General features: G+C 47.0%; 2 protein-coding genes across 4 annotated transcripts in view; one reads left to right on the top strand and one right to left on the bottom strand.

The window, feature by feature from the left end:
• Positions 1-1,092, top strand: part of KIFC3 (kinesin family member C3) — a 9,244-nt gene extending 8,152 nt beyond the window's left edge. The window contains exons 15-16 of the mRNA XM_010585175.1: positions 396-504; positions 1,067-1,092. Of these exons, the coding sequence (XP_010583477.1) occupies positions 396-504; positions 1,067-1,092 (135 nt within the window). The remainder of the gene's footprint in view (positions 1-395; positions 505-1,066) is intronic.
• Positions 1,093-2,626: 1,534 nt separating this feature from the next.
• KATNB1 (katanin p80 (WD repeat containing) subunit B 1) lies at positions 2,627-21,740 on the bottom strand. 3 transcript variants are annotated; one of them, XM_010583074.1, is made up of 19 exons: positions 21,552-21,740; positions 18,753-18,883; positions 16,499-16,616; positions 14,595-14,695; positions 14,013-14,054; positions 13,242-13,325; positions 12,124-12,239; positions 10,974-11,045; positions 10,558-10,708; positions 9,942-10,129; positions 9,687-9,817; positions 8,805-8,855; positions 8,554-8,630; positions 7,772-7,891; positions 6,716-6,865; positions 6,303-6,379; positions 5,816-5,890; positions 4,963-5,079; positions 2,627-4,369 (listed from the first exon to the last, which is right to left on the bottom strand). In XM_010583074.1, exons 1-19 carry the CDS (start codon positions 21,589-21,591, stop codon positions 4,237-4,239), a joined length of 1,974 nt encoding a protein of 657 aa, XP_010581376.1. In that variant the 5' UTR covers positions 21,592-21,740; the 3' UTR covers positions 2,627-4,236. The 3 variants fall into 3 exon arrangements, 2 of the variants coding, with proteins under 2 accessions (XP_010581376.1, XP_010581370.1); XM_010583068.1 differs by having other exon boundaries at positions 2,628-4,369; positions 9,687-9,820; positions 21,552-21,739; XR_775357.1 differs by having other exon boundaries at positions 4,298-4,369; positions 5,656-5,890; positions 9,687-9,820; positions 21,552-21,739.
• Between the last annotated feature and the right edge of the window lie 105 nt (positions 21,741-21,845).

The following is a 21,845-nucleotide window of genomic DNA, read 5'->3' on the forward strand; positions in this document are numbered from 1 at the left end:
GGTCGGACCTGCCCTCCGGCCCCAGCCAGGAGCAGCTGGAGGTAACCGAGGGGCCGCCGGTGCCCTTCCCCTTCCCCATCACCCCAGGGGGGTCCCCCTGTTTTGCCCCTACATGTGGTTCCCAGGGCTGTTTGCTGTTGAAGTGTCCCCTGGAGACACCTCCGTTGGGGAGCATCACCCGGTGGGATGCAGGCTGTCCCCAAGCAGCGGCATCCAACCGATGCTGCCACCTTGCTTCTTCCAAGCCCTGTTTTGCAGCAACCCTATGGGACCCCCAGAGCGTATTTGGGCATCTCTACCCAGGCAGGCACAATCTGCCCATGAGCCCATCCCCATTCCTTCCCTCTGGGGACTGGCATGGGCTGACCCTGGGGCCATGCCCCGTCTCCCCCCAGGGTGACTCACCGGGGACCGCGGCACCCTCTGGCCGGGGCCATGCATCCCCCAGCCCAGGGCAGCTCTCTGGCCGTGCTGCCTCCATCCGCAGGAAGCTCCAGACCTCAGGTGGGTGGTGGGGCACCGTGGTCCCACTCTGCACTCCTCTGCCTGGCCGGGGTCCCTCCATCAGAGGAGGCTCCCGCCGCCAGCCTTGTCCCAGCCAGACACTGGCAGGCAAAGCCTGTGTGGTGTAGGGAGCTAGTTGATTTGTAATCACCTCATTAACTAATGGCTAATTAGCCATCAGGAGCCTGGTAAGCACTTCCCCAAGAGCACCCTGGTGCAAAGCCGCTGTGGGCAGCTCGGGGTGTGCAGGGGGGGCGATGGTGCAGGGCACTGGCAGTGCCCTTGGGCTGAACTTCTCTCCCCTTCGATTTCAGCCTGAATTAGGGGCAGCCAGGGCTGCCAGGTGAGTGCCTGCGGCCGGGAGCCGGTGGAGGGCTCTGCTTCAGCCCCGCTTCCCAGGCAGGGCAGGGGTGTGCTGGGCAGTGCCGCTCGCGGGGATGCTCATGGGGATGCTTGCGGTACCAGCTCAACGCAGCACCTGCTGAAATGCCACTGGATGGGGCTGGGGCAGCAATGGCCCTGTCCCCTGCCCGGTGTGACCCACATGTGTCTCCATCCCCAGGGAAGCTGAGGCCGGTCCCCGTGTGACAAGTGCCAGCCCTGGCACCAAACCCACTGCAGGAACCAGCCCCTCATGGTGCTACCAAGAGCTGGCTGCTGGAAGACATGAAGGCTTCTGTGCCATACCCTTGCCCACCAGGACCCATGACCAGAGGGTGATGGCACCTCTCACCATGAGCAGCATGGGGCTGAGCTCTCCCAGCAGCCAGACCCCTCTCTTAGCGGGGGGGGGCAGGCAGTGGTGCTGGGCAGGGATCTGCCCCCTCAGACGCTCAGCTCTGACTTATTTTTGCTGGACAGCTGTTTTTAGCCAGAGTGGGGAGCTGCTGGGTGCTCCCTTCGTCTTTCCAGCTTTAACAACAGTCAAGGTATCTGTCTGGAGGGGACTTGGAGCCAGGTGAACCCCTGGACATGTCTCTGCTATCGCCATGGGGCCAGCCTGGCCGCAGCTCCCCCAAGACTGCATCCAGACTAGCTGCCTGATGTCTTTCAGAGCAGTGCTTCCTCCATTTTAAGCCAGAAAAAAAAATCCCAGCAGCTCCTTTCCCTGTAGGTTTCTCAAGCCCTGTTGTTGCATGAAGGCACACCAGTGCCGTGCATGAGCCGAGCTGCCATTCATCTTGGTGCCAGTGCTGCCAGGGCCCCGCACCGGCTGCCCTGGCACAGAGGGAGAACGGTCGCAGGGCTGCCTGTGTTACACAGCACTAGGGTGGATTTAGCAGTCTCGAAGCTATTGTAAAGTTATTTACCAGTTGTCTTGTCAAGAGAGATCACAGTGTGGTCAAGATGAAAGTGTTTGAAATATTTACCTGTTTACATGGTCTTGGAATGGAAAACAAGTTGAAAACAAACAAAAAAACCCGCACCAACCTCCAGCCCAAAAGCCTGTTGGATTATGTGTTGGGACAGTGGCTTGCAGGTGGGGTCGGAGGAGATGGCACTGCGCCTTGCACCGCTGAGCACCCACCCATGGGTAGGCTTCCTCCTGCCGCAAATAACTGACTGGATGATGCACTGATGGCTCCTTCCCACCACAGCCCTCTCCTCTCACTCTTCCACAGTGTACTCTATTTAAAAAAAAAAAAAAGGGGGAAAAATAAATTTAGCCTTTTGTAAGATTAGATGTTTCTATGTATTTTAATAATTAAAAAAAAAAATCCTGTTTTGTAACAAAACTTATTTTAAATAAACTGTTAAAGCCAGTCCTCCTGTGCTGCTCTTATTTCCCTCCAGCAGGTTTGAGCCCTGCTCAGACTGGTGCTCCCTCCCCATTGCTGCTTGCACAGCATCTCTCCACAGCTGGAAAAGACCATTAACTCCCTCCTTCCACAAGCCTGCCAGCACAGCCCCCACCCCCCAGTTTGCAGCTATGGAACTCCCTTAATTAGCAGGAGATTGAGTTGTTAAACCCTAAGTAAACCCCAGCACTGCAGCATCTTGCTTCATCTCATGCTTCTCCCAGCTCTGTGGGCTGGAGGAGCTTTTTTCCAGGCATAGGATTATCACCAGAGAGCTGCAGTGCAGGCAGGACACACATAGTGAGTTTTGGGGTGCTCGCAGCAGGCAGCATCTTCAGCCCCGGTCCTGCGATGGCCTCTTGCTGCGTGAGCCACCATGAGAGCCACCTCCTCCAGAACCATGGAGCAGAGCAGGATGCTCCCCTTTGGTCCTAAAACTTGATTGTGTTTGGATGAAGGTAAGGGTTGGCTTTAGCTTTCCTGTTGGCCCCACTATAGACTCCCACATCCCCAAACACCAGCACCTGGGTCAGCTCACAGAAAGAAAACCACATAGGCAAGGCACTGCCACCACACCAAGATCTGCTAGAAATTGAGTGGGGAGGAGATCTGCATCAGGCCAGGGAGAAGTACAAGCTGCAAACAATGACGTTGCTCTTTGGGCTGGGAACTACCCAGCAGAGTGAAACCTCCCCCAGGGTTTCAGCAAGCCACCTGACTACTGCTGTCTCTCTGCCTCGCTCACCACATCCACTTACTCACTGCAGCCTCCCAGCAGGGTGAGAATGGCCAGCTTCCCCATAGGACACGCAGGGACCAGAGCCCTGCTTTCCCTGGACGCTCCCAGCCAGGAGCTGTGCCAAGGTGAACTAACAGTACTACTTCAAGAGATTCAGGCATTTAACACAACTTTTTTTAAAAAGTTACAAATCTTTTAATAAAATTTATTTATCATAAGTTACAGTTTCCTGGAGAACAGGCTCCAGCGTATAAAATGGGAGACAGGCTGGGAGGTGCTGGGGAAGCACCAACAGGAACCTCTTTCCCAACAGGAAAGAAGAAAGAGGGACAGAAAGGTTCTGACAGACATTTATTGGGAAAAAAAAACCCCCTCAAGATCAGTCCAGTGGATATAGAAAGACATTAGTCCATGTCCCTCCACCCTCCCAAATCCCTACCCCCAAAGGCAAACACATACGTTAAGTCCTGTTTAAGTCACATATTTTAACAGATCCAGGTAGACCTCAGTTCTCAGCAACAGTCTGAAGATAATCATCTTCTGCAGCCCAGGGTGCCAGCAGGGATTTCTGAGAAGCCAAGAGACAGCCTCCTCTCAATACAGGTCCTTAGGACTACACACCAGGCATGGTGGCACAGTGTCCTGGCTCATGTTTGATGAAGCAAGCCAAAGGGGCCAGTCCCACACAGCAGTTGAAGTCCCTTCTGTAGGGAAAGGGCACTCCACCCCCCAGCAGGCTTTTGTGGGGTGGATGCTGCAGTCCTCAGCGTGCCACTCAGAGCAGGGCCAGCTGGCCCCAGCCCACAGAGCCAAGCGACAAGAACTGACAGCACACATAGGTGAAGGAGGGGTGACAGCAGTCTCAGAGCCCTCCCATCAGGGAAAGGGCAGCACACAGAGACAGAGCAGCTGAGAGCTCAGATGAAGAGCTGAAATGAAGCTGCTTCCCTACAGGGGCTTTGCAGGGCCCACCAACAGCCAGGTCCCCTCACACAGCACAGATGTCTCTCCACTCAGGTCCTCCATCCAGCCCGTAAGGCACCAGGGCTGGGCAGGCGACCAGCCAGTGAGATTCCACTTCCCTACCGTGCTGTGGGGGGGAAGATTGACACACAGAGAGAGGTGAAATCCAGCTGCGCCAAGAGCAGAGGGGAGCTTGGCCACCTGTGTTTGCACGGGAGGAGGTGATGGCTGTCACTCCAAGACAGCCATGAGGAGATGCAGTTCCCGGAAGGCACTACCATGGCGGCCACTGAGCCCAGACTTGTTCTTGACAATGTTGCTGATGTTTTTCAGCTGCTTGTAGCACAGCTTGCATTTATGGAGCCTGCAAAAAACAGACAGCAGACACAGCATGAATCCTCAGCTGCTGAAGAGATGTGGTTGTTCCTGTAGCGCCAAAGATGCAACTCAAGCAGGAGAGAAAACACAAGCCCTGCAAGTGGCCTGGAAGAGGCTGGAACATGAGCGTGGCTCTGCAGAAACACCATGTATTCAGCCCACATCCTGATGACACAGGAGAATGGCATCCCCATAAGGGCTCTTTCACTCCTCTTCTCCCCTTTGGCAGTAAAGTCCAAGGAGGGAGGAGGTGCTGGTTTCAGAGTGCCAGTTCTCAGAGCAGAGCTATCCTGTGAATAAACTGGAAATCCAGGGCCTGGCTGACAACTCATGTGTCTTGTGAGGTAGAGGGTGAAGCCACAGGGTGGTTTTACTCCTGACATAATCACACTTTGTTGAGGTATGACTCAATACACAGTGACAGAGGGAAAAGCAGTCCTTGGTCTTTTTCTCAGAGCAGGAGGGTTTGGTGTTTGCAGACAAAAGGGAAGGCATGCCCAGTCTAGTATCACGAGGAGCAAAGCTCACCCAAGAGAAAGGCTGGTTCAAAAAGGAAGCAAGTGGAGGTAAGTGCCTCACCTTTCCTCTCTGGTGATGTCCACTCCAACAGAAGGTGGTGCAGCGAGGATGTCTGTGATCAGTGGCAGGAATCTCTGGAGAATGAGTTTCAGGGAGGTGCAGCCAGTCTGCACATAACTGAAAAACAAACAGAGAATTGGGTCCCACTTGAATTTCATTCCTGTCCCCCCAGCACATAGTCCTCACTCACATCCAGTCACTGGGGATAATCTACTCAAACGACCCCCACTCCACCATGTGGAACCTGGTAAGGAGAGCAACAGCCAAGTACCAACACGATCTTGGTTCACGTCAAGACTACAAAGTGAGCCCTTTTGAAAGGTCCTGGCACATACCCTGCAGAGTGGGACCTTTCAGCTCAAGAGCAGAGATGTCCTGCCGAGGGAACTTGGCAGAAGCCTTTCTCCCAGTAGGAAGGCAGAAACTCCATCTTAAGAGAGAGGCTGCATTTTTTGCCACCTAATGATGAGGTTCAAAGCAGTCTTCCAAGTGACCCCAAGGCTGTTGCAGGACTTCATTCTGCTTGTCCCAAGCTGACAGTTTCATTCCCATCAGTGCACAGAGCCCACTTGTTTCACATCGATTTGACCCCTCCTGGCTGCCAGAGCTGCTTTCTGTCCAACACACCTACGCCAAATCTCAACATCCTGCTCTTCTTGCCCATGCATACTTTCTATCTTTTCCCACACACACTTGGCAGCTCCATTGCTCTTTTCCAGGCATCGTATCAGCATTATACTGTATCTGCTGTGATTTTTCAGGATTTTCTTTCAGCTACAAAATACCCAGTGGAACTCTCCTATGAATATCCACACCTTGTCCCTCAAGCACATCCACGTTCTTGGGGCCTCACCTTTCATATTTACTTTGGAGTAGTTTTTCTATCTGTGGCAGGATAATAGTACACAAATCCAGCTTCCAGAGAGACCTGAAAAGAAAAGGACGTGTTCTGAGACCAGAGACTGAGACTTTACAAGGCTGAGTCGACATAAATAACGCTTTCTGGCAAAAAAGCCCAGGCAGTGACACTCAAGTTTACTGAGCAAGTTCACTGACTCCCCCTTGTGATAGAAAGTGGCACGTTCTGACATATTTTATTGAATCTCAGCACAATCACTTTATGAAGCCCCAAGACTTCGATTTTCCTTGCGAGAAATCATTTGCCTACAGAAAGGCCCCATACAACTCCAGCAGTTACCAGCACTGCAGACTTGAAGATCTGACTACAAGCACATGCATTTCACGCTGCCATGGCCACAAGGCAGCCACAATGCAGTGCTCCCAATACCCAGCCAGATGGTTCTCGAGTATCCCAGGGGCTGCCCCCACCCAGGACTCACGCTTTTTGGTTGACAATATTCAAGAGGTCCACAACAACAGACAGATCGTTGATCGCCACTGCAGAGTCCACAGAGTTCTGAGAGAGAAGGGGAAGAAGTCGTCATCTATTACAAAGCTCAAACTGGCTAGGCTAATGCAATTAATATCAAGTGCCACTTTTCAAAAACAAGGTAGAGAAAACATTGAGTTGGCTAGGGAAGAGAAGATAACTCTCACATGAGAAAGTTTTCTCCACATTTCTTTGTGACCATTCAACTGCAGGTGGGACACAGCAGCACTCTGAGGTGCACCCCTGGGGATAAAAGCTGTGACATCCTGCATTTTGTGTGAGAGGCAGAATCAGCCCCAGACAAGCCAAAAGAGCTGCTCAGCTGCTCCCCTCATGAGCCTCAAGTATTCTCCACATCCTTGCCTTGATGTCACCAGTGCTCCATACAGCCCGCACGGTGTCCAGATTCTTGTGGCGGCTGGTGAGCACCACACACATGGTCTCATGGCCTTTCCTGATCTGGGACATGGCTTCCTCATCCACGAGCTCGGTCTGGCTTTGGTTTTTCACAGCCTGAAAGTACAGACACCAACAGAGCAGCAATAACAGAGCAGGATGGCACAGAAGGGTAGGAGCTTTCTCTGGCCTAGGTGAGAGCTGATTGAAATGCTCAATTTGTTCTGATTTTACTTACTACATCAATCGCAAACATCTTTGGAGCTTTGGAAAAACTCTCAAAATTAAAAAAACTTAAATTAAAAGTAAGTTTTCAAAACCAATATATTTTGATTAAGAAATAATTTCATGTAAACCCTTTTTTTTAATGTGAAACATTCATCTGAAATCAGCAAATTTTATTACAAAGCATAAATCTTACACAATTATTAGGCTGTCAATTTGCCCAAGCCGTGCTGGAACCACTGCTTCCTTTGTTCACATTCAGGGTTTGGGATCATCAGGATGCTCTGGTCCTTCTCCCTTTCTGGGACAGGGAATACCCTCCCAAGAGAAGCCAGAGGCCTCCAAGATGCAAGAGGCAAAGATTCCTGTGAAATAATTATGTATGTGTAATGGTAGACACCAATTTTCTAAATGAATCACTGTCTAGCATGTGGAATTGTTCAGTGTCTCTGTCTCATCCCTTGCTCTCTGCTTTGATAACACATTCTTCATGAGCATGGATCAAGGTTGCTGTGCTCGCATCAGCCTGCTGTCATTCACAACGGGGCTGGGTCCAGCAATCCTGAGGTGATAATTCCACAGGAACTGCAAGTCAAAGCAGTTGGGAGGCAGGAGAGTAAGCTAGCAGGGGAAGCCCCAAGTGAGCAGAAGGAAAGCAGGAGGTAACATGTTCTTATTCAATACGGAGGACTGCAGGCTACAGAAAGCACCTAAGACACTTCTGCACCTCAGAGGACCCCCTTTCTGATGCCGCTTAATACAGACACTGGCTGGAAACTTTTGTCCAGAGATACTTACTGGTAGAAAGTCAGAGGCCTTCAGGCCAATGGGCTCATTCCTGGCTGCAGGAATCACTGACGGCTCTGTTCTGGTCAAAGGAGTTGAGGAGGCAATTGGTGGCCTCTGAACCGGATCAGGCTGCAGGAGAAATTGGGATAAAAACTCTAGCAGCAACAGTCTGGCCCTAGTCTGATGTTCTTCTTTTCCCGACCCACCTTCCTCTCACAGCAGGGTTCTAATGCAGAAGCAGTCTCCAGTTTGCTAGCATAGTTTAAGACCCAATAAAGTATCTCTCAGGTACACGCCAAGATGTAATTGAGGTTTGCAGAGAACATGGAGATGCCCCAGCAGAAGTGCCAAGTGCTGTCATTGTTATCAGCATCTAAAATTAGGGCAATGGGCTGTGGCCAGCCTGAAGGCTAAGACAGAATTCTAAAGTAGTATAACGTATCATGGCCCATCCGCTGCTTGCGATTTTGGCAACAAAATAGCCTCAGTTCAAGCACTTGCAGAAATCTGGCACTTGGTTCTCTTCAGAGTGCCCCAATTTTGAGATGCAAGGAGAAACACCACTGCAAGTGTGAGATGCAAACAAAAGCAATGGAGCCATCGCCTGTTGGAGGACTGACCTTCAATTCTACTGCTCAGGCAAGACACATGGCAGGACAAAGATTGGAGCTGCACTTCTACTGCTCTTCAGTAAAGGAATCAGCTTGATCAGAAATTATAGTGTCTCCAGCACCCACATATCTTTCACAGTGGGAGCGTGAACAGCTATTAACAGATCATACAGTACGTACAAGTTCTTGCTTTGGCAATGGGGTCTGGACATCTGCAGCTTGGCTGGGCTTCACTGCTTCCTTTGCAGTTACAGGATCTACCAAGATGGAAAGAAGTGGGAAAGCAGAAACTGACTATTCCTTTCAAGGGGAGCTGAGAGCAAAGGTTTTATGTAGCTAGACTAAAAGTAGTCATTTCTGCAGACATGCAACTCTCCCTCTTTTGAGGGCTATTAACCTCATCACCACCAAGGGGCCATTTTCATACTCACCATCCTCAGGAGGGGCTGGAAAGGGCTCGTTGTTTTGAGGAGGAGTTCGACCTACAGAAAGAGAGGGAAAAAAAATAATAAACAAACAAACGAGGGAGCATCCAAGGCTACAGATTAGCAATAAGTCAACCTTGGAGCTGGGAGATCTCCAACAACTCCACAGATTAGGGTAATCAGTAATACAGCAACCAGAGTTATCTCCTTTAGACCTTGATGCTATTGTTGAGTTCAGTCAAAGGCTTTCAGCCTTCATGGATGGGAGGGACAAAACTGACCCATGTAGTTCATTGCTGCTGTAGAGGTGTGAAGCACAAGAAAAGGCACTGTGACAACAAATTATTTTAGAAAAAAATCACCTCCCACTAAATTGATTTACGTAAGTAAATCAAAATAATGACTATTAATTCCTTAGAAAGAGTATCTCCTTTTTCTCATTTACATAAAGATGAGATACAGGCATTGCACTATGTCTCCTAAACAACAATCTCTGCTTTAACAAAACATTTTGCCTTTCCTTCTTTAATGGAGGCTGCTGATTTTATACATATCAAAATTCTAAGCTAATAAAGATCCCATCACACAGTAGTCCTTCCAAATCAGGACAGGAAGGCAGCATGCTTACAATGGAGCTCTGCATTCTGAGCCAGGCTTCGACCAGACATCACCGCACCCTAGTAAAGGTGCCACCTTTCAGCAGTTCACCGACATGATCTGTAGTTCAGCATCCAAGCACAGAATATTAAAGAAAAGTTTTCTAAACTCTCCCAGTCACAGGTGAAGCCTCTATTACAGTAAGCCAAAGCTCACTTCTACCAAACCAGCTTAGCGCCTACAGCTCTAATCTAAACACCACTCAAAAGCACAATAAACCCTGGTACTGACAGATAGCGTTCTTGGGCTGAAAGATCTCTTTGTAATCCTCCGGGTTCTGGATCTCAGCCTTTGATTCCTTCTCATCCCGGTCATCTTCACTGCTGGGACTGCGCCTCTCACTCTCTGAGTTGTGCTTCACTCTGCTGTGGAAAAAGATGCTGTCAGGGCAAGCCATATGGACCCTTTCAGAGAGAGCGAGAGCACTAAGCTCCTTGTACATTTCCTTAAAATCTTGAAATTCAACAAGCCAGCAGATCCCCTTACCTTTGTGCCTTGCTGCAGCTAGTTGAGGGCCTGTCATAGATGCGGCGAAGGGAGGACCCTGTGGGGGTAGGTGGCACAAAAGGCTCGTCATCCCTGATCAGCCCATGAGGAATAGAATCCGACTTTGTCACTCTGCTGAGATCCACAACGAAGGAAGAGACTGTGCTTTGCGCAAAGGAAACTCCTATCTGCAGAGGCAAAAGGTCAAGGTAATTCACCAGGGATCAGGGTGCATGCCTGCCTTTTTGAGAATAGGCATGACAGAGTGACCCTGAGCAACCGTGCTTGAGAATTTCTCAGTTGAGTGCTTTGGCTTTTTCAATTCGAAGCTGCTGATGTTTTATGAAGGCTATGATAAAACTTTTGCCAAGCATAGTTTCTAAATACTGATCAAACCAAGCCCCAGTTGTTTCCTCCAGAAGGCAAAGAGAGACGAAGTGGAGGACAAGGCTGCTGAAAGCAAAAGCACACAAGCTCTAAGTGCTGGGCATATTGCAAGCCCTGGCCACTTATAGTCTGACACGAGCTTAAAGGTCAGAAGGCCTGCAAGGAGGCAGGAGGATTTTATCTCGTGTTTTGCAGCCACCTCCCCCAGTCCCAAGGAGCAGTGGCTTACCAGCTGGTTGTTGCAGATAGATAAGTCGGCGACTTTTCCCCAGTTCACCAAGACCACATCAAAACAGCGCTCTGGCTCCCAGCCGTACACACGCAGTGAATCCTGGAAGCCACTATACAAGCAGCAGCCATCTGGGTTGAAGAGCACACACCTGGGAGGAAGGCAGGTGGAGAATTAGGCCCAGCTTTCCAACCTTGCTCAGTCCCACAGGGACCCCAGGGCTGTATCTCTGACTTCACTGAACACCTCCAGCCCCATCCCTAACAATGAACCTACTGATCTGGTGTTCACCTGGTGGGCCTGTGCAATGTCTCCAGCAGCCCAAACTTCTCCCCAGTAAAGTCTCTTTTAGGAAATCCTCCCTTCACCCCCACTTTAGTCTCTGCCTAGTACACTGCAGTAGGAATTTAATATACCTGACAGGAGTAGCCTCTTCTTCAATACAGCTCACAACTTGAAACTTCTCCAAGTCCCAGAACCGAACAGTCCTGTACACAAAACAGAACACAAAAAAAAATCAGAGAATCAAGAATCATTTAGGTTGGAAAAGATCTTTAAGATCATCAAGTCCAACTGTAAATTTAACACTGCCAAGTCCACCACTAAACCGTGTCCCTAAGCACCACATCTACAGGTCTTTTAAATACCTCCAGGGATGGCGACTCCACCACTTCCCTGGGCAGCCTGTTCCAGTGCTTGACAACCCTTTTGGTGAAGAAATTTTTCCTAATATCCAATCTAAACCTCCCTTGGCACAACCTGAGGCCCTTTCCTCTTGTCCTATCACTTGTTACTTGGGAGAAGAGACCAACCCCCACCTCATTACAACCTCCTTTCAGGTAGTTGTAGAGACTAATGAGGTCTTGCCTCAGCCTCCTTTTCTCCAGGCTAAACAACCCCAGTTCCCTCAGCTGCTCCTCACAGGACTTGTTCTCCAGACCCTTCACCAGCTTTGTTGCTCTTCTTTGGACACGTTCCAGCACCTCAATGCCTTTCTTGTAGTGAGGGGCCCAAAACCAAACACAGTATTCGAGGTGTGGCCTCACCAGTGCCAAGTATGGGGGGGACACTCATCCCTCTAGAAATCTGCTGTAGGACCCAGTATTGAAATAATATACTAATAGCTAGAATGACTTTTGCTGTTGCACACATATGGTGAACCTACACAGAAGGCTAGTCTAGCTAAGATCCATAAATCCAGCCACAGATACTTAGAAGCTCTGGATATGGATAGGTATTTAGAGCTGACCAGAGCTAAGAGGACACCCTGCTGGCTGAGCAGGGCTGCTTGCTGTTCAGATAGGATGTCAGCTGGATTAGCGAGATGTTTGAGGCTATTGCATTGTTTTCTAGTATGGCAGAAGGTGCCATCAATTTTGGACAAGAAGGCAAGATCTCCATGTTCTGCGCATCACAGATTTGACGTGCTGCTGGCTAGATGTCAGGTTCTTGCAATGGCAGTTGTGAGTTGTGTAACATTCCTATTTTCTGTGTTTCTAAAAGGGAGAGCATCAGGAAAAAGAACTGACATATACTATTCCCTTCTTTCTCCCTCCTCTTACATACCTGTCAGAGCTGCCAGAAGCCAAAAGGTATTCATTAGGGTGGAATTCAACAACATTTACTGGGCCGGTATGTCCTGTAAACTCATACATTATCTTCCCAGCAGCCAGATCCCAGAGCTGGAAGAAGGAAAGAACACAGAGACTCTTGAAAAGATTTAATGTTAGAGGATTCCAATACACTTCAGACTTCCTTGTACCGGCAACCTTCTAACACTTCTCCCTCTCCAAGAACAGACTCAAGTTTGTCAAAGAAAGCAATGATCAGGGAAGGAGTACCGTCCCAGTCACGTAAGGCTGCATTTTTTCTTTTTTTCTTCTTTTTTTTTTTTTTCTGGCATGCTCTTTTAAATTTTTCATTTAGTTTTATTTCCTAGTTTATCCCCTAGAAGCTTCTGGTATATATTTAGAGACTGGGATAAAATACAGCAGTTCCACCTGTCCCCACAGATTAAATCTCAAAAGTGAACAAACAAAAATCCAAAAGCTCTGAATCCCTTCACAATTCATTCTTCCTGTTCTCTCGTCTCCACTGAAAAAAACAGAGTGAAATGACTGATCAGTTTATTTCGTATGAAACTCAAAACAAAAATCAGTCCTTTGCCCACGTTCCTCCATACCACATCTGAAACAACTGAAGTCACTGCTTCAGTCGATAATTCCTTCTCTTGCTCTGCTCAGTCCTGACAGGAATTTTCAGACTGATAATTATGTGCAGTGTGTATGATAACACACTCCTACTGAGTTAACTGAGCAGAGCCAGAAATTGGTATGGTGAAGCAACATGCTGTGGACAACACATTCTGTAACATTTACAGAGACAACCAAGGCCAATGTTCAGGTATCACAACTCTACCACTATCAAAACTTGAACCTTCATGTGCATAGAGCCAATGTGTCTGTTGGGTAAGTGTATTTCAACATGTGCAGCTCTTTTCTGGATGTTGTGGGCCACTGGACATGATCCTCAGACAGCCTGGTACCTGCAAAGCCACAGGGCTCAGCCCGCTGTCTAATGAAATAAAGGTGTTTATGAGCGAGTGCTGGTAATACCTGGTAAAAAGACGATCCCAGCATTCCTATGTGCCACAAGCACATAAGGAGAGTGTCACAATAAATTACCTTTACAGTGTGATCAGCAGCAGCAGAGGCCAACCATTTCCCATCAGGACTAAAGCGGAGACATCGAACTGCTTCTGTGTGACCCTGAAATGAGAAAACCCAATATTATTTTCTTTTTTTTTTCCCCTTCCTTAGAGGGAATTCTGGCTTTTATCTTTCAATCCTTTACAATAAAATAAAACCAAGTAACTGTTTCACAAAGTCCACAGCTTGCAGAATGCCAAACACTACATTGAAGGGCTACAGTCATCCACACTAAATGCATGTAATCTCTCTCATCTAGAGATTTCTGGCATCAGTTTAAGTATGGTAAATACATATCTGGTTTAATAAGAATCAATTTTAAATTACACAGATTTATGGATGGTTAGATAGAAGTGCTGTGCCTTTAAGTTGGTTTCTAAATTAAATTAATATACAGCAAGTTCCTTGGGTAGAAAAAGGCCCCAAGAATAGAACTATCTCGGTGCAGAGGGGACTTGCATGGCAATATCAGCCACAGTATAAAGAAACACTCATGGATGCTTTCCATCCCCCACTGAAGCCAACCAGACTATAGTACATTAAATCCTATGATATCCATTTCATATTCCCATACATTTCACAGAGGCCTGCAGAGGTTTGCCACGCCACTTCACAAATCATGCAAATCATATTTTCATACTGGAAAACTATGAAGTTAATTGTACATAATCACTTTAAGGTTTTCTCACAAGTCCTTGACAGGAATCTTTCTCCCCTCTTCACCTGAAAGCCAATGAAGCATTTTACCTTGTACCTGAAGACACAGCCTTTTCTTCTTACATCCCAGAGCTACAGGGAAGAAAAGCAAACAAAAGATATGCTTAGAGCCATATGTGGGGAGCTCAAGAGTCCCGTCAGAACAAGAGCTCTCCCTGTCACCAAGCTGATCGACACTGCAGAATGAAAACATTGAAGGGGCTGTTGAACCCCTGTTTCCTTCAGGGGTATTTCCTAACATAATTCCCCAAGTAAAAATCACTTCTGTAAGGTATTTCTTACTACAGAAGTTCAGTTCCTACAGTCAAATACCAGCCTGATGAAGCAGATGCAATCCACAGCAATCAGGACCTCTGCACTTGCTGACACCAAGTCTCAGCTGGCACCTTACTCAGAGACACATTCCACAACAGAGGAGTCACACTCATGAGCCACCACTGTGAAAATACATGCACGAATTTCACAAGCACTTGCAAATACACCTGCCCACACACATGGAAATGATGATGTACAGCACCTACCAACAGCTTGGCACAAAACATGTTCTGGCACTCTTCAAAACAAAGATGCTGCAAGTAAAGAGGGCAATCTCTAGGGGAAGCTGGGTTTTACCTTAATGTTTGTGTCCAAAGAGCCAGATGCCACAAAGCTTCCAAAAGGATGGAAATCAAGGCTGCAGATATTCGCTTTGTGACCAAGTAAGGTACGAAGAACTGGGAAAAGGAGAAGCAGAGGAGGGAGAAAGGATAGGGAGCAAATATTTAGTAGTCCGTTTTCCTCAGACACCATGCAGAAGTTTAATCATACTATCCACACCATAAAGCACATGCTAATACAACGCACATTAGACACGCTACATGTTGTTTATTCATCTGTATACGTTATTTTATGGAACTGTTTCTGACTTTACCCTTGCAATGCAAAGAAACAGCAATAGAGGGCCCATGTTCAATGATCCTAAGGAAAGTCCTGTCCTTAGGCATGGAAACTATGATTAAAACTCCAAAGGTCTCCATTCTGAAAATAAAACTAAAAAGCCACACTTTGAGGCAGCTGTCAGGCAGTGTATCTTTCCACTTGTCACAAAGAGAACAAAATGGAGAGGAGGGAGGAAGAGTTTTAGCCAGGAAGTGAAAGGGACATTTGATTGCCTGCATGGTTCACCTTGCAGCTATTAGACAGACCCTTTCCTGGGACTCTGCACCCCCATCCAGGCACAAACCTGACTTCACCTCCTGGGTACCAATATTCGCCCTGGACTCCTTCAATTGCCCTTGGCAAGAAGCATCCCAAAGACCGGGAAAGGACGCTTGGGAAGCATGAGACAAAGAAACAATCACAGTGTTTCAGCAAGTCATCAACCAAGTAACATCCCTTGTAATTCCGGAAACCAGAAAGGACCAGTAGAACTGGTACACCATATCTCTGAAAGCAGACACAAATGCAGAACTCAACTTCGAGGAAGAAAAATTGCTCAGACAACAACACGGGCAATCTCTCTCTATCATCCGTCATCTGGAAGAGTCTGATGATTCCCTGGGCAGAAATTAGCTCTTGAGCCAGACCTGGAGTGGTCATTTGCACAGACACTGGCACATAGGTCTCCTGTTAAATTCAGCCAGATCAGTTTCTCTCCACTGGTAGAGCCAAACTATTTTATAACTGAACTGATTCTAACTGTCTGAATGACAGAAGTGCTTTTTATTATTTATGCCACCTGCTGTTCACCACCTTAGCTCAGCCAGTGTAAGTCTATTTTCATTACACATTCCTTCTATGAACAAGTAGCAATCTATGAGAAATATTCAGTCATTTTATGGTATTCCTGCTGGAATGCACTCAAGTGATTCATGATACCTTTGCAAACTTATTCTAGGATTTGAGAAAAATGCAATAAATAAAGAATGACTCAACAGTTGGCCTTTAAAGGGTCAGAGCTTGATGAGTTCATAGCTTTTACGATTTATTAAAAATCAGGTGTTTGTCTATTTATATGGTCATGCAAGAGCAGAAGAGGAGAAAATCATTTGAGGAAATAAAGAAAAGTTAGAACCTAAAAAGGAGAACAAGAGGTCAGCAACCGGGGGATTCCTGGACTTGTGCAGATCCTAATATACTTTAAACTTCCAATCTGATTTTAGATCCTTTTATTAAGGTTGACAATTTTCAGCTGAGACTCTGAATACAAATTCTATATGCCCAGTTACGCTATACATGCATGGAACCTGATCTGGAATACAGATTTCAACACAGTTGGGTCAAAACCTAGAAACTAGTTCCTCAAATCAATCTCCACAATACGTGTACAAATTTCTGCTCGAGCATGCATACACAGCTCTACAGCCTCAGTAGGAAGTGCATAAAAACCCTCCAAGAGGGATGGAAATTAAGATGAAAGCAATGCCAGGCTCCTGTTCCTTCTTAAGCTGGGAACCTTCTGGGTCAGCATAGATATTAAGCATAAGGATACTCCAAAAAGCATGCATTAACAGAAGTGAAAACTCATGGAAACATACTTTTGGCAGCTTCCAGGTCCCAAACTCGAATGGACCCGGACTGGGACCCTGCAACGATGAGCTCCTCATTCGTATTGATCTGTAGGCTCTCAATGGGCGTTGTATGGCCCGTCAAGCTCTGCAAAGAAAACCATGAGTCACAATTAACAGCTACTGACACAGCCCTGTCCACAGTGGCATTGTTCATACCCGACTGGTAACAGAAGTATGTAGCCATGAGTTGGGACCACCTGGTTGTGCCACTGGTCCTTTTTCCTCATCAGCTACCAGTACAGTAGAGCACCCTAAAGACCTTCACTGCATATAGCACTGTGCATGTACCTTCCATGTTATCCCACTTTCTGGGGCACACTGACTAATTTTTAAAGGATGCATCAACAGAGACATGGGTAGTTAAACTTTAGGTGTGGATGCCCAGACAAGGTTGACACATGCTTACATTATAAAAATTATGCTGTGCAAGCACAACAGCACCGTGTTTGCTCTAAATGGGTCACGTAGGTGTCATGAACTGGTTACAAAATCAAAGCAAAAGCAAAAGCAGGACTACTTTGAAACCTTCACATAAGCAAGGAGCCATACGTTGCTGCCAACAATGGGTGTCACAGTGATAACTTGGTGCTATTACTGAAGTATTAACTTGAGGCATAAGGTAGTAATTCACATGTATGCAGTTTCTTTCACCCTTGAGCACCTAAAAGCTTACAAATTACATAAGTATTTTGAAAAAGCCAGTATTTAATTAAAATATAAGAATATTTAAAACTAGCTCTAGAAAACCAATACTACTATTGCAGAGTTTTTGCTTGTCAATGAAGCAATATTCCGTGCTTTACTCCATCCTCAAACAGGTCTTTTTAAATAGCTAAGCTAGCTCTGTGCCCCCCACACACATTCAGAGGCTGGGAACACCAGTTGAAAGCTGCCTGTTCTGACGGGGCTTTCTTAGGATTTCACATGCAACTGAAATCCTCTACATACTCTACAGCTGCAACTGTCACTGCTTAGTGAAAAACAGAGCTCAAACTTGAACCAAGTTGCAATGCTACTTGAAAAGTTCCTCTTCTCCCTCTTCCCCAACACGTAAACATCTGGAATCCTAACAATATAAACACAAAAGATGAATTTCAGAGGACAAAATATACAGCACAATCCCAAAAATCAAGATTCTTTTGGTATACAAGAATTGCAGAAGTCCTCAGCAGCTCCAGTCAGTCTCTGCCTCTCAGAAACACCAGCTTCTAACATCTGTGGTTCCCAGGAAGTGCAGGAGAGCTACAGCTCTCTGCTCCTACTGAAAGGGTACAGACATATTTAGTCCTTCAACCTTCCTCATTGTGGAAGGCAATACTCTGGTTTCAAACGACTGTCATGCCACCACCAATAGCCTGGAAAGACACAGCTTAACTACGTTATGCAAGAAGCACAACACTACCAAAGGTGAGCAACAACTTTTGCACCCATTTCAACCTCTTTATATAGTAAATAAATGGAAAAATAAAGTACACGCATTCTCCTTTTAGCCTTTTTGGTCCTACTTTCCCGATTTCTTCCTCACAAGGTTGACAATGGCTAGCGAAATGCCTTCCGTAACACAACATTACTGTGTGTTAATTAAACTAGCGACAAGGGACACTTGCTAAAGACGGTTTTCCACAACACCCACTCAAAGCAAAGATGCAGGACAGACATCTGTAAATATATTTATGGTGGGCTTTAGTGGTCACTACTGGAGTAACCCTACTCTTTGTAACACACTACACCCAGCGTTACTCTTCCCCAGCCTACAGGTAAGTTAACAAACTATTCTGACAAACTCTGTGCTGACAGTTAGTGACTGTGGGACAGGTGGGTACACATCCTGCTGGGGATGTTTCCTACTGTGAGGGCAAACTCCAAGGTATAAAACTGGCCCCTGCATCTTGCACTATAAAACTAGCTGATCTCGTACAAAACTCTGCATTTAATTATTTGTAGCCTGGTAACAGAAGGCGCAATGTTCATTATCTGGGCAAGCACTGGCCCTGCTGAAGCAGCCAGCCATCCCAGACTCTCTCCGGACCAGTGGTCTCACCAGTTACCAAATTCTGTCCCTATCTTTAGCTAGAATCCAGTCACCCAGCTTTGTGTTGGTAAACTCTATTCACAAGTCTGACAGGCTACAACCCAGTAATCTTTTCCCTCATTCCCCACCCTCCATACCTCAGAATTAATATTCCCATCCCGCAAAAGTTGAAAACAGGCCTGTTCTTACCATGATGCAGTTGGGCTTGTTAACTGACCATATGTTGACCCGACAGTCATCTCCTCCAGTTGCTAGCAGCCGGCCTGAACTTTTTCCCAGGACTAGTGAGGACACATTGCTGCTGTGAGCCGTGATCTCTTCTGCACAAAACAAAGCAAACTGTTATTACAGACTAGTATAACAATTTTCATCCCATCCCTCCCAAAGGACTAAAAAAATACTCTTCCTCCAGAAAAACTTTCCAGTTTCCACTGCACAAGCTGCAGCAGCCCACTGTTCAGATAAGAAGTCACACTATTATCTTGCTCGAAACAGTCTTTCTTGGCTCTGCCTGCTGTACTTAAGACATTTGCTGACCAAGCTTCACAACTCCAGTGCTCACGTGGCTTACAAAAAGCATCTTCTCTCACTAGCAGCTCGGTAGCTTTTAAAGATTTGCTCAGCCATGGCAATGTGCTCACAGAAGCTGCATTACCTTCGGTACCTGGGTGGCTCTCCGAAAGCCAAGCTGTCCAAGAAGCTGCAATAACATGCAGCAGCCAGAGTCATCTAGCGAAAGGCTGGCTAATCCCGTTTTAGAAAACAGCAGCAGACTGTCCAACCTGAGAGGAACTGGCAGATTAGCAGCAGTACAGTTTGTTACCTTACACAGAAAAAAAGTCAGACTCAGCAGCAGGGATAGGTGGAGCTCCCTTTTCTGAGCTTTGGCAGAGGCTTTGCTACATTCCCACTATGTAACACCAGTGAAACTTAGCAATGCAAAGTGTGAAACTGTGACAAAGGAAGGGTGAATATATATCCGAAAGTGCACAAAACAACAAGTGTGATTGATGCTAAAAGACTGTTAAATTGGGGGCTGGCTGAGGCAAAGCTCTGATACTGAGAGGGCTTCGCAATGACAGAACTCCAAGGAAGCCTCATCATAAAGAAACAAGTTTGGGGCAAAAGAGAAACCAAATGAGCATCTTTTCTTAGATACCTGATTTTTGCAACAGATTTTTAAATCCACTCAAATTTTTGGCAGGGGCTTTGTGGCAGACGTATTTACCAATTTCTTCCTCTTACAGTTCTCTTCTCTGAAAGTTCACAGGATTTGCACGCCTAATAGTTATGAAACTTGTTTATAAAAAGGCTAGGTAGCAATCAATTCAGCTTTCCTTCGGATTGTTTTGGTGGGAGGAGCAATTTGATCATTTTACACGCAACACTAATCCAAAAGGATATTAGACGGCTGCAATAGTAATTACAGGTACTTTGATCTCAAGCTCTCAGAGTGCTTTTTTGAAAGCAAAACTGCGCAACTTTCACTTTAGCTGGAGAAACACCTTTCAAATTACAAAGGTAACTGGACCACAAATTACATGAGAAGAGCAAATCTGAAAAGATGCTTGTATTGTGTCGAAAGACCCATCTTCCATATGACAATGCTAAAGTAAAGTATGTATGTATACAAACACCTGAAGGTAACAAACAGTACAATTAGTATTAATAGACCAACTCGCTAGTTAAAATTGAAAGGATAGATGCTGAGCATTGCTGGTAAAATGAGTGCATCAGCAGCTCCACTTTTTTCCCTCCTCTTGATTTCGTTCTTAATAATATATTGTAAGTTTAAAAGTCATTGCTGAAGCATTCAAGCCTCTGTTCATAAAAGGCAGGTTATAACCTGACGCCAGCCTCGGCCAGATAGCCTCATCCGCTCCCCCAGGGAAGTGCCAATTTCCTTAAGCCCACAAACTTTTTTTTTTTTAATGAAGCATTCGTCACCAGATATCAACCACCAACTCGGTAATACTAAGCTCCTAATTAGCATCACTGGAACATTTCTAACATTTGGAATGCCTCTTGCTCTAAAGAGGATGCTAAGATGGGGCAGATCCTAGCAAAAATGAAGATCAAGAACAACTGCCCACTTAAACAGAATGGAGATTGATCGACTTCCAACTTTCCCTATAACTAGAGTTTCAGGGATGAGAAGATAACACAGCAAACTGGCTTTCTGCTCAAAAAGAAATGAAATTACTAAGTCAGTTATCTCAGCTCCCTTACTGTGTTAGCAGTCAAGGATACTGTATTTCTGCTAGCCATTTTCTAGACCCCAAATCGCTGGTCTAAAGCTTGCACTTCTGAATAACTGATCACTTCCCACTGCTTCTGAGCATTCCTCAACAGCCCCTGTGAAACTACTCATCAGTGACCAGGGAAGCAGCTATAAATCGAGAGTTGGCAACTGTTTACTGCTCCTTCTGAGGAAGAACAATGGACGTAAAAGCAGCAGATTCTTGCTGTCTCTTGCAAAGCAATTTCAAGAGAAGGAGACCTACAGGCCCTGCAAAGATCACCTCATCCCTCCTGCAGCAAAGAGCTCAGTGCACCTCCTGTAACAAGTGAGCAGCAATGAAGGGCAACCCCAAACAGGCTAACCTGACACCAAGGGAACTCTTCGCTGCAGCCTCGGCTCTGAAGGGGTGTTTCCATCACCCCCTTTCTTGTTCTTGTACTACATGAGAGTCACGTGGGGTTAGCTAGAAATTTAGGATAGCATTACAGCAACTAATCAAAAAAAATACAGGCCATGACCCTTTGACGATCGCAATGACAAGGTCCTACGCTATCCAACTATGCTGCCATGTTTTCAAAAAGGATTTCTGGGAGCTAAAAATTACACAGTCAGCAACGTGGAAAGAGGCACCCACACCCAAGGCAGGGATTAGCTGGTTCCTATCACAAACCGCCCCTTCCACCCCCCCCTTCCAGCCGGGGAGCCTCCTCTGCCCTCTCTCGGGAGAGCGGCCCGGCGACACTCACGCAGCTTCCAGGCCGTCTTAGTGGTGACGGCCACAGCCATGTCTCACTCCGCGCGGCGTCTCTCCGACGGGCAGGGCAGAAGCGCCTTCCTCCTCCCGGCGAGGCTCCGCCGCCCGGCCCTGCCTGGGCCGCCTCTCCGCCGGCGCGTCCTACCGCCGCCGGGCCATCCACCCGAGCTTCCCCGGCCGCCCTGGAGGCAAAAAGCAAAAAAATAAACGAACCGCCGGCCGGGGTTACGGCGAGGGCCCCGTCACCCTGGGCCGAGGAGCGGGGAAGGCCGCGCAAGGCGGCGGC

The sequence above is a fragment of the Haliaeetus leucocephalus genome, unplaced genomic scaffold, assembly GCF_000737465.1.
Source record: "Haliaeetus leucocephalus isolate CR32 unplaced genomic scaffold, Haliaeetus_leucocephalus-4.0 Scaffold92, whole genome shotgun sequence".
Classification (NCBI taxonomy): domain Eukaryota; kingdom Metazoa; phylum Chordata; class Aves; order Accipitriformes; family Accipitridae; genus Haliaeetus; species Haliaeetus leucocephalus.

Coding starts and splice junctions, on each gene's coding strand:
- KATNB1 (XM_010583068.1), bottom strand. CDS start 21,591: ATGGCTGTGGCCGTCACCACTAAGACGGCCTGGAAGCTGC. Junction 13,326..14,012: donor GCTGTGTCTTCAGGTACAAG/GTAAAATGCTTC, acceptor TTCTCATTTCAG/GGTCACACAGAAGCAGTTCG. Junction 11,046..12,123: donor GCTTCTGGCAGCTCTGACAG/GTATGTAAGAGG, acceptor TTTTGTGTACAG/GACTGTTCGGTTCTGGGACT.